The 12,506-nt window shown below is 41.2% G+C and overlaps 1 protein-coding gene across 1 annotated transcript; it reads left to right on the forward strand.

Moving 5' to 3' along the window:
* Positions 1 to 504: 504 nt before the first annotated feature.
* Positions 505 to 12,018, forward strand: LOC140252725 (acyl-CoA (8-3)-desaturase-like). The gene is made up of 12 exons (XM_072337723.1): positions 505 to 781; positions 3,796 to 3,906; positions 4,682 to 4,879; positions 5,887 to 5,988; positions 6,147 to 6,275; positions 7,641 to 7,701; positions 8,363 to 8,439; positions 9,197 to 9,294; positions 9,729 to 9,825; positions 10,319 to 10,398; positions 10,914 to 11,039; positions 11,249 to 12,018. The coding sequence occupies exons 1-12, from the start codon at positions 557 to 559 to the stop codon at positions 11,298 to 11,300; spliced, it is 1,356 nt and encodes a 451-aa protein (XP_072193824.1). The 5' UTR covers positions 505 to 556; the 3' UTR covers positions 11,301 to 12,018.
* The last annotated feature ends 488 nt before the right edge of the window (positions 12,019 to 12,506 follow it).

The raw sequence follows: 12,506 nt of genomic DNA on the forward strand, positions 1-12,506 counted from the left end.
TTTTTTTTTCCCAATAGTTTGCATGCTAATTTTACAAGACAGAGAGAAGGGGAGAAAAAGCCGACCATCAGAGCCCAGCATAACAGTTTGTGTTTGCCACCCCTGGCTTACCCAGAATAACAGAAGCACAAAGTGCAGAGCTTTGAGTAGCCTTATTAGTGCAAGGGGCACCATGAAAGCCTCCTCCTCCCTTCCCAGTTCTGCACAATTCATATTTCTCACCAAAGGGCTCATGGGCTGTAATAACAGCCACTGACACTCAACACCTGTAGTTACTGGGTGTTTTTTGCCTGCCTGCATTGCAGTGTGGATGCTGGGCTGCAAAGAGGAAGCTTTGTTTGAGTGATTGATTGATTTGTTGAGTGGGGGTTGGGAAGCCCAGAGGAGCTTTGCCTACAGCTGTTACTTTGCCAACACCACCTGTATTTCCTGAAACAAGGAGTGAGAAAACGAGGTGGGCGGGGGCTGTGTTGGTGTGTCCCAACCCTTATATACCGGTACAGAGGCAGGATGGAGGGGCTGCTGGGTGAAGCTGAGCAGTGAGAGGAGCAGGAGGATGGCTCCACAGCATGGGGACAGGAAACAGGATGGGAATGCTGTGGCCGAACAAGTGATGCGATGGTTCACCTGGGAGGAGGTTGCACAGCGCACGGGCCGGAGCCCAGAACTGCAGGAGCGCTGGGTGGTGATCGACAGGAAGGTGTATGACATCAGCCACTTCTACCGGAGGCACCCGGGTGGTGCCCTTCTTATCAGCAGCCACGCTGGGCAGGATGTCACGGTGAGAGGTAGCGGGATGGGGAAGAGATGCTCACCACCAGCTTTTGCTGTGTGTGGGTGCCTGGCCAGCATCATGTGGCAAGAATGTGGGGAATGATTGTACTGGGAATTCATGGGGGTTGAGGGGCTGCAACAGGCTCAGTGGTACTGTTGTTATTTGCAAGCTTTCCAGCTTATGCTATGGAGACTGGTAGATCATGGAATGGGTTGGAGGGGACTGTAAAGATCATCTGGCTCCAACCCCCTGCCATGAATAGGGACATCTTCCACCATATCAAATTGTCCATGATCCCCATCCAACCTGGCTTTAACACCTCTGGAATGAAGGTGCATAAGAAAAAGCTTAGCCTTGGGGCAATCAGGTTGTAACTGTTTATCCAGTCAGTGTCCTGAGGACTACTCTTATCTCTTGATCTTATTTTACAGCTGCTATAACTGCAGTGGTTTAGAGCATAGGTAAAGTGAGCAAGCTGCCTCAGAACCCTTAACAGCCATAAGGCAACTACAGTAATCACTCTCTTTACTTCTAGGAAGGGTATCCCCTCCTAAGTGTCACCCCATATGATTGGTAGGAAAAGACAAGGCAGCATGTTTTCACAAGCAGCACTCTGGAAAAGTTTCTGCAGATATTGCCTATGGGATTTCTGATCCTTCGGATGATCAAAATTGAAAGTATCTGCTAAATACCAACTGCTGGCATGTTAGTCTGTGGACAAAGAAAATGTCTACCCAGCACCATTCTTGTCTATCTTAATGCCATGGGAACCTGTGGGAATGCCCATCAAAACATTAAGCAAGTTCCCTGGAGTTTCTGCCTTCTGGCATATGCAGGAAATGTTGAAAAAAAGTGATAAATCAAAATGTACACAAAGCTGTGACAAATGAGATTGCTTCCTTAGTCTGTGTTTTGAAAGAGCAACTCAAGGCAGATGGTTCCTGGGTCTCCCATATCTATGGGATGTTTGAGGTTCATAAAAATTAGAAACACTTTGCATTCTATATTTTCCACCGTTCCTTTGCTTTAGCTAGTACTGTCAGATTTCTTTCATCTCAGGCTGCTGGGATAGCCCAAGTGATAGATGAACTTGAAAAATACAGACACTTTGTTTCTAGGATCTGAGTTGCATTTTAGTAATGGGTATCATGTCCAAATGATAAGCCCTGACAGATTTCAGCCAGCTGTGTGTGACCCCAACTCAACCGTCTTCACACTTGTGCATGTGAAATAGGCTGTGTACCATAACAAGGAATTCCTCTTCAGCATTCAGTGTGGTGCCATGTGACAGTATGAATCCCTTGCACTTTTTAGCTAATATGGGAGACAGAGAGGAAAATGTAGTGGATGAAGCATTTATTAATGAAATGCAGAAGACTTTAGTGCAGTTTGTGCCTCTTGGAATCAGTCAAATTGTTAAATATTTTGGATGTGCATGATGAAAAATTAAGAAAACCCAAACCCTTAGTTTGGCTGGAAGATGGTGCCAAGAGCATATGGGCTTGAAGGATGACAACTGTGGAGGGCTTTGAGTAAGAAGAGGAATCTGAGGAATGGAAAATGAGTATGATAGATGTCAAAATACTGGAAAGGCTCGTGCTGCATAGAACTGTGAAGACTCATTTTATTGCTGATTTCTTTCTCACAAAGGAATAATCGCATCGAGACTGGATTTTTTTCTTCTGGATTACAGTTTAGTTAAACTTGCTTGCATTTTGGCAACTGTAAAAATGTCTACTAGTGCAACAGCATGAATTAGTGTTTTTTCCTGTAGATAGTTTTGCAAAGAAGCCACTTGTTTGTTTGTTGTTGGAACTGAGGTTTATTCCTGAATTTCACTGTGGAGATCTGCTGGCATAGATTTGGCTCTGGTAGTGATTATGCACTCAGTACTTAATGTGTTGCACACAGGTCTCAAAATTAGTTGAACAGGTGACAAGACCGATACAGTTTTGGAATATGGGGCAGATTCTGTAGCAAGTTGGGGATGGAATGCAGTAAAATACTAATTCTGGTACGGCTAGACTGGCAAAAATTGATTCAGAGAAAAGATGGCTTAAAAGAAAGCATCCCAGCAGAGCAGTAAGCTGAAGCCCTTTGTTTGGATGTACAAAAACAATTTTCCACAGATGGAGGTGTTTTGCTCCTACAGACCACATTTCCAACTTAGTCTCAGCTGTAGTACATCCAAGTGTGCACTCCTATTCCCTTCAAGGCTCCAGCTGCTAATTCTATGTGCTCTGGCAATGGAGTTGTCTCCTCCTGCATTTCTGCCCTTTTCTCCCCAGCCCTGCCTGGAAGCCATCACAGCACTATTTTTTCATGCTTATATCTTTGTGAGAGATCAGTTAACACCTAACCAGGCCTGTTCGTGTGAATTGTGTCCTTACATTCATTTCTCTATGAGTATCTCACAGAGTACTAGGAAAAAGTTGCCTGTATCACTTGGTCTTTGATGAAATCCATGTTGTGTTAGTAAATCTGGGAGTGGATTTTGCACTTGGAGCTGTTTGGAATGTTGTTCTTGATCTGTCTCCTAAAGCAGACTTCACATTGCTATCACCTGTCTACCTCTTCCTTCAGAACTTGTATTACTTGTAATTTAGTTTTCTATGGCTATTTAGTGCTTATTTGTCAGAACTCTTGGTGTTCTGTATGACTACTTGTGGAAAAGTAAGAATGCAGTCTCTGGGAAGGATGTATTTCTGAAAGATCAAAATCTTTCATGCCTGTGAACAAGAACTGCCACAGCTTGTGCATTCATAACAACTGAATAATTGCAGTCGTGGAAATCAAACATCCTCAATTTACCAGATGAAATAAAATCTCCCTTTGAAAGCATGCAGGGCAAACGTGATTGGGGAGGAGGGCATGGGAGGTCAAAATAGGAGATAGAAAGGCAAACCAGCAGTCTCTCTCATTGTGGTTCCTCCAAATGAATGTTTTAGTGTGCACGGCAGATGGAGGGTAGTAACACTGTGGCTTTTCTTATCTCTTCCTCAATTCTTCTGCATTTGTAGGATGCTTTTGTAGCATTCCATGTTGACAAGTTGCTGGTGAACAAGTACTTGAAGCCACTGCAGATAGGGGAGCTGGCACCGGATCAACCCAGTATTGAGCCCACTAAAAATGTAAGTCCATCCTCATAAGTGAAAGACAAATATTCTGAGATTAGAACTTGTTTTTCTATATCAGTGTGGCTTCTAAAACAATAGGACCCAGGTTCTTCACAATTTTTTTTTTTAAAATTATAATTTAGAAATAACACATTACTATTGGTCTAAACCCATGTTGGGTGGCTAAGAATGTCATTCCTAAGTTATTTTCCTTATCACAGCAGCTATGTAAATTAGAGCCTTGGCTGTATGTATGGACATAGTTTTTTCCTTATGTCCAAGTCTGTTTCCCATTCCTTTGGGCCATGATTGAGGCCATGCTTCACCTACTTCCTACAGCTGGCCTGCACTAGAGCATTCGTGTGCCTTACTGCTTGCAAACTGTTTCCCAGAATGGATTAATAAACTAGTCTGGCAAGGTTCTTTGGGTTTCACTTAATTGAGGAAGAGATCACAGTATTCTGTGTTCATGTGGGTTTAGTATGACTTCTGCCGGGTACTTAACACACACGCACATATTTTCCCCTCCAGTTCAATGCTCTGTGGAGAGGTGCTAGATGTCAACCTCATCTACATGCCCTTCCTATTTCCTGGCAATGTCTGAGTAGTGCTGGGCTCTGGTGAGTGTGAACCAGTAATGTCCAGAAGATATTAGAGTCTTAGACATCTCTTGTAAAAGCCCTGTTACCTGCCAGAGAGATGGCAGATGGAACACCAAAGATGTAGTCTTTTGAGGATGCAGTGCTATACTCTGAGAGCAAGAAATTTGTAACACTTGTGCTTCCCACAGAAAATGCTGGTAAAAGACTTCCGTGAATTGCGTGCCTCTGTTGAGAAAATGGGACTTCTGAAGCCGAATAAACTCTTCTTCTTCCTGCACCTTGTTCACATCCTCCTGTTGGATACTGCTGCTTGGCTCATTCTCTTTTACTTTGGGACATCCTTTGTGCCTTTTGTTGTCTCTCTGCTGGTGTTGACCATTTCCCAGGTAAGCAGCAAAGTCCACAGCATGTGCATGTGCATTTCTATCAACTTTCATACATATACCATTGCAGTATTTAGTTCTCTATTACTTTGGCATAGCTCTTCCTGATTTTAGAAGACATCCCCTATACAGCCTGTGTTTACAGAAGGTGGAAAGAAGAAATTCTGCATGTGGGGAGCTCCCAGTATGACTAATCTGTTAAGTTTTTTGGTAAGGATATATTCACAGAATTATAGAATTGTTTGGGTTGGAAGAAACCTTAAAGAACATCCACTTCCAGACCCTCTGCCATGAGCAGGAGCACCTTTTATTACATCAGGTTGCTCAAAACATCATTCCACAGCTTAACTGGGCAACCTGTTTTGGTGCCTCACTGTTCTCATAGTAAAGTATTTCTACCTAATGTCTAAACTAAATTTATCCTTTTAGTTTAAGATTATTATCCCTTGTCCTATTGGTACACACTCTGATAGAGTCTCTCCTCATCTTTCCTGTAGTCCCCCTTTAAGTACTGGAACTCTGCTACAGAGTCTCCCTGAAGCCTTTATTTTTCAGGCCAAAAAAAAGAAAAAATTCAGAGCCCTCTTCTTAGGAGAGGTGCTCCATCCCTTTGATCATCCTCTAGACCCACTCCAACAGCCCTTCTTTTGCTGAGGGTGGTGTGTTAGAAACATGGAGGAGAAGAGGAACAGTCACCTTGCCCTACTGAGAAACACCACCTGCCACTTTACCTGGATGTTGAGCTGTTGAGCAACTGCAAGTCTTTGAGTGTTACCATCCAGCCAATTACTTATCTATCTCATGGGCTATCTGTCAAATCTATGTCTGTCAAATTTACAGACAAGAATCTTGTGTGGGAATTAAGAGTATCAGGATTTCATAGCTTCTTTCTGACTGTGGCTTTGGATATGTGTCCAAGTAATAAATCTTGATATCTCAAAGTAAATATTAGCTACTTCATTGTTCTGGTTTTACTCTTTTGTGTCAGACTTTCCTTTTCCCTTTTTCAGGTCCAGGCTTCATGGCTACAACATGATTTAGGACATCTTTCAGTCTTCAGGAAGACAAAATGGAACCACTTACTACACAAGTTCGTGATGTGCCATTTGATTGTAAGTAACTGACCACAGAAAAACTTGTGAGATTTGATGGTCTTCCTGCAAAAGAGTGTACCCTGAAGACAGTGCTCAGCACTGGGTGAAGAAGGGGAGTTGGTGGAAGTTTGGCACTGAGAACACTAGCTATCACGCTCTGTTCTTCACATAAACAGGGGGCATCAGCCAAATGGTGGACTCTTCTGCATTCTCGACACCATTCCAAACCCAACTGCTTTCGGAAAGATCCTGACATTGACATGCATCCTTTCTTGTTTACTCTGGGGAAGAAATTCTCTGTGGAGGTCAGTATGTCTGTGTGTACGTGCATGTGTAGCCACTTACTAGGAGCTGGGAAGAACCAACCAAAAGTGCACTGTAACAAAAATATATATAGCTAAGATGTTGTCATAGTTTCTGAGAGAATGTTGTTTTGTGTCTCCTTCAGCCTTTCTGAGCAGGTCACAGTTTTTATTATGTTCATTAAAAATGGCTTAAACTGTTGGTAAGTCATTTTAAACAAACTAGACAAATGCATTTGCATCATATGTATTTCCCAGTAGGTAAATGGTTATAGCAACTTAATGGCCTAGTGGGTTGTATAATTATTCTGCAATTAACGTTTATTAGTAATCTGTAAAGATTAATATCAAGCATGCCTACATGGGATTATTACTTGATGCTAATGTCTGAGGCTTAGAGATACAGGCTGCTTTGGCATGCTTGCCTGATATGACAGGCAGCTGGTACATCAGGACTAAAGAACCAATAGCTCTTCTTGTAGCTCTCTAGGACTGGTTAGGGCAGATGTCATTTGTCCACATAAGATAATTTTCAGCTTGTGCTGATGGGCCACCACCAGAAGCAATAACCTGAGACAATGCTGCAACCCTTCACTGCACAACTTTGTAGCTTTTTGAGGCCCTGCTGAAATAGTTCTGAGAAATGAATGCTTTTTCTTTTATAAGACCTTTGCCAACATGAAGCTGTCACTTAAGTGTATAGGATCAAATAAGAAAGTAGAAAATACAAACACAGGAAAATGTGCTACTATTTTTTGACTAATAGTACAACATAGACTTGGAGCATCTAAGGTTACACTAAATTAATTATGAACGTAGCAGGAATGCAAAAGCAAAGAAATCAAACAGTTGAAGTTCACCTTTATTCACTCAGTTTTAATCGTAACTCTCACACTTATGAATCACATAAAACATTCTGGTACAGTTTTATTATGTTATTCCCCTTCAACACATATTAAGGTGGTGTCTGTGACAGCAGTTTTATTTCCTACTGTGTATCAAAGCAAGTGCTTTGTCCTTTCTATGGGCTGTTACTTCTGTTTTGGTTTGTCACAAGTGTATTTAGAACTACTTTTCAGCAACTGCATTTCACTTTTCCCCTACTGAAGAAGAAGCAGCTTGCTTAACTGCTCATCTCTGAAGAACTTTACAGAGCTATAAAGTATTAAAGAAGTTATCTGGAGTGGAGATTTATAGAAAAGGCATGTTAGGTTTGTAAATAATAGGGCAGGTACTCAAGAGGGAGACAGTAGTAATAAGGTCTGTGGGAAGTGTGCCAGAATAGCATCTCATGAAGAAAGTCTGGGAAATGGCAAGTTAACCATACAGGTTGCTTATTTTTCACTCAGTATTTTATTATTTTCACAGCTTGGGATCAGAAAGAAGAAATACATGCCATACAACCACCAGCACAAATACTTCTTCATCAGTGAGTATTTTCATTTTCCTGTGATACCACGAGGAAAACTAATGGGGCTTGAAAACATTACTTCTGATCTGCAGGGTTTGAGCAGAGCTAAGGTTGGCTGCATCAAAGAATATAATCAGTCTGAGTCTGGTTTTTGGAGAGGTTGAAGAACTAACTGGAATATAATCCTGAGTAACCTGCTCTGACATCATAGCTGATGTTCTGAACTACTGATGTGCCAACCTGAATGATTCTATGTGAGATCAGGTTTCTGTACACTTCTTGACTGAAATATCAAGCCAAATTAATATATTTATAGCCTACTGGCTTATGTTTGTTCCACTCACCCTATTTGTTGTGGGGTACGTTTATCTTAGGTCATGTTAAAATTGTACCTATCTGAACAGAGAAAAGGAGAAATACTCTTAACTGATTATTTAGAGAAATTACCTGGAAGAGTGAGGTGAGGTTTCTAAGGACTCTTTACATCAGCTGTATAATATATAGCTATTAAAGTGCACAAGCAGAACAAAGGGAAAAATTCAGAGTTTGAACTTCTCCACTATCACTGCCCTGATCTCCAGGTTCTCATTTCTGCACACTTCTCCCACCTTAGCAAAGCTTTATTCTTGTTGCAAAGCAGCACAGTTTACCAGTGATGATGATGAATTCTCTGTTACAGCTCTTCCTCCACTCCTGTTTCCCACCTACTTCCACTGCCACACATTTTATATTGCATACACAAAGAGGTACTGGGTGGTAAGTACTACTATGTTTGCAACCAAGGGGTTAGCTGTGGGCTTCCAGTCCATCTCAGATCTCAGGCATGACACAGTGTGCTTTTCCATTGGGCATAATACTGCAGACCGTTTGGTGCAGCATTTTCAGTGGCTCTGAATACTTACTGCTAATCACATGGTTCCCTACTTTGATGATAAAGGTATGAGCAACAGGCTATTTGTCTTGCACTGCTTTGACTCTCTTGCAAATCATGAAGTGTGTCCATAGCAGTCAGAAACAGAGGAATGTGGATTTATAGGAACTGTTATTCTTGATTTGTCAGCAATATGAATGCATTTGGCATTGTTTCTCATGCCAGGCAGCCAGTGTTTATGCTTCATTCTTCTTTCTCTTGCATGTGTTATGAGCACAGAAAACCAGAGCAACTTTTAAGCAAAATAAAGTAGTTTGTCTAGCACACTGGAGGGGTCACAGTCAGTGATTTGGTACAAGTCTTAAAGCTGTGTTTTTGAATGCTTAGCTATTTGCTAATAAATTAATCCACTCACTAGGACCGATTGTACAAATTCAATTCTATTACAGCAAGCTGTGTAGAGAAACTGCTAGCTTCTCTTAATTTGGATTTCCTCAGATCAATCAGTTTAGAAGAGCAAAAACAACAAAAGCCTACAGAAATTAAATGTAGAAATTTACCTTGTACATGTAATGTTTAGAGAAGGATTTAAGAAATGCAGTATCTAATGATTTTCTCTTTTGTTGTATTTGGCTTTGGAAGGACTTGGCCTGTATGCTGACCTTCTATATCAGATTCTTTTTCACTTATGGGTCATTATTAGAAATGAAGAGCCTCCTGGCATATTACTTTATATTCAGGTAATATCTCTTTGAAAGTTTCTTTAGTCTTCACTTGTGTGTTCTTTTAATCTGTCTGCCCACCCTTCTCTGCCTTTTCCTCTTATTCCTTGAATTAATTTGAATTTAAAATAAAACTTCTTGATTGTTAACTCCAATTTTGTGCTGCCTCACTTGCTGTGAAAGCAGAGACATTATTTAATGATAACCAAGTTGAGAAATACCTTACATACTGTTAAGAGCTTTGGAAATAAGTTCTGCTTCTAGTTTCACATGTAAGTTTCATAATTCCTTATGAAATCCATAATTACTTAACAAGTTGTGTCCAGGTGGTGGATAGGAAAGTCTGGTGTTCTAACATCTATCCCCAAGTCTGGCCTATGCTGTCACTTTAGTGGCTCATCACTGACTTCCTTATTTGTTACTGAATTCTGACCTCTTTTCTGATTGCACAGGATGCTGGAGAGCAGTTGGTTTGTCTGGGTTTCACAGATGAGCCATATTCCAATGGATATTTACTACGACAAGAATTTGGACTGGGTGTCTACCCAGGTAAAATATGTGCTCAGTAATGGTGTCCATATCAGTACATATTCCAACAACAAGAAAAGAATCTTCTGTATTGCATTTAGGGTGAAACCCACTGGTAACTGTGAGGTGAAGATTAATAGGATTATTACAAGAAAGGTATTGAGTTACTGGAACATGCACAGAAGAGCAAAGAAGCTGATGAAGGGATGAGGAAACAGCATATGAGAAGCAGCAGAGGGAACTGGGGTTAAATGTTTGACTGTCTGTTCATACGTATTCACAGAAGCACAGAGCCAGATCCTGGTTTTACCATGGTCCATGTTAGGCAGTCTACATAACACTGCTGGACTGCAAAGCTGAAGGAGGAATATGATTTATGCCCCAAGAATAGCTCAGCATAGGCTAACACAAAACAATAGAATAGAATAGTGCAGTATAGCATGCTCTTAGGACAAATGAAAGGCTGCAGTCACCAGTCAGTACTGATTTTAGTTGTTCTTTTTCCTTTTCCCAGCTCCAGGCAACATGCAATGTTGAGCAGTCTCTGTTCAATGACTGGTTTACTGGGCATCTGAACTTTCAGATTGAACATCAGTGAGTACATACCCTGAAAAAAATTTCTTACTTCCCCCCCCCCGCCCCCATTCTTTGCATCGAATCCTACATTTAGTTGTAGGCACCAGTGAATTTGTCTTAGAGACTGAAAATTAAAAAGACCGTGATAGTGTTGATTCAAAACCTTCACTGGAACTGCAGGAAGTTGGAAATTACCAGTGAAAACTGAATATGGATGTGATCTGTTAAACAATTCAACAGCAGCAATGTCTGTCCAAAGCAGAAGCTTAAATGTATGTTCCAAGACGCTCTGTTTAAAAATCTGATGCAGTGGTTTAGGTGCTAGAGACTACAATGAATAAATAAGGAAGAGGGGGAAGAGGGAAAATACTGAGTTCCTTGCGCTAAAAGAACACCTTAGGGAAATACAGGAGCAGCAAAAAGTCTTGTTTTGTGTGGGCTATGAGATTCTGAGGAAGTGATAATGAGCAGGAACTTGTAAAAGATAAAGTTTCTGATGGGGCACTGAAAAAGAACTTGTCTCCTATTCACAGCTTATTCCCTACAATGCCAAGACACAACTACTGGAAGGTGGCTCCACTGGTGAAGTCCTTGTGTGCCAAACATGGCCTTGAGTACCAATGTAAACCGTTGCTCACCGCCTTTGCAGACATTGTGCAGTAAGTAACCAGTCTACACACTGGAGACAAAAATGCAGAAGGATGTAGGAGAAGTGGGAGTACTTAAAAACAACAACAAAATAACAAAATGGTTGACTTGTTCATTTTTACAAGAACGAGTGGAAATCCTTGTTTCCCTTGTCTCGAGACACCCCCTCCCCTCCCCCCCTAAGCAACTGGACTTAATGTGCTCTTTGTTTTTCTCTCAGCTCTTTGAAGAATTCAGGAGAGCTCTGGCTTGATGCCTACCTTCACAACTAGGAAGATGAGACTTGATGGTACAGTCTGCCATATCTTTGCATCCCCAGAAAGGCTAAGAGCAGGAGCAATGAAGGACTCTTAAGGAAGAATAAAACGGATAAGAATTGGAGGATCAGATTCCTATAGATTTGAAGTTATCTGAATATTTCTTTTGGTCTTTCCAGGTATTTTGATTCAGATAAGTTATAAGCAGAAACTGGATTGCTTTATCAGGGAGGAATGTTTTGTAACCCCGTCTGAGTAGATGTGGCCAAGAAGCAATCTTGAGCATGTGCTTAAGTCAGATTATGGTCCGGTGCAACTGGACACACTTCAGCTCATGCCAGAGTCTCCCCTGATCAGTTGTTTGTTTGTTTGTTTTTTAGATACTCCTCTTGTGTATGTTTTAATGCTTAATATAATGCTTTCCCATTTGAAGTCATTGAAAACTGCACAGGATTTTGACTTTGCTCAGTGCCCCCAGCAATGCACTTAGTAATAAACTACAAATTATGCCTTCAATGTAGTAGTTATTACATGCAATTGAATAACATCTTCAGTGTTTCTCCCATCATTGCTCCTATTTGTTACAACACCAGGCATCCTCAGATGCCAGGAAAAAAATACTTCTCAACCTCACTGCTTTTTTTGAAGTTTCTTTATTCATTGATTGTCCTGTGGTGATAAGCCATGTATAGGCTTCCTATGCTGAGTTGTTTAGTATTTGTAATACACATCTCTAAACAAATATCATCGTCAGTTCTGCTCCTGAGAAGCCAGTTGAGAGATTCTTGCAGCGAATGAGCTGTGGAAACATGCACCATACGTCATAAAAGTCTATAAATCAACTGTAGCTTTAGAACAGAGTCATTGCTTTCCGCTCAGCTTTTCTTGTTATAATGAAATAAGGGATTCTGCACTACAAACAAAGGATGTGGAAGAAAAGATGAGGTACAGAGATCATCTCCTGCTCACCAATTCCACTGCAGCTCTGAAGGTGTGTGGATGTTTAAAGAGGGACACAAAAAGGCACTCTGAAGGCCCTGGGGCATGTGAAAGGACATACAGATGTACTGAAAAGCAAAATCATCACTCTGGCTTAGATCAACAGGTAAAACAAGGTCTCTGGAGGAGCCAATAAAATAGGAAGATCCTTGGATCCTCACTCCAGGCTTAGCTAAGTCTTGGCTGGCACACATGGTGATAACATGGGGAAAAATCTTTGGG

This window comes from Excalfactoria chinensis, chromosome 5 (assembly GCF_039878825.1).
Source record: "Excalfactoria chinensis isolate bCotChi1 chromosome 5, bCotChi1.hap2, whole genome shotgun sequence".
Classification (NCBI taxonomy): Eukaryota; Metazoa; Chordata; class Aves; order Galliformes; family Phasianidae; genus Excalfactoria; species Excalfactoria chinensis.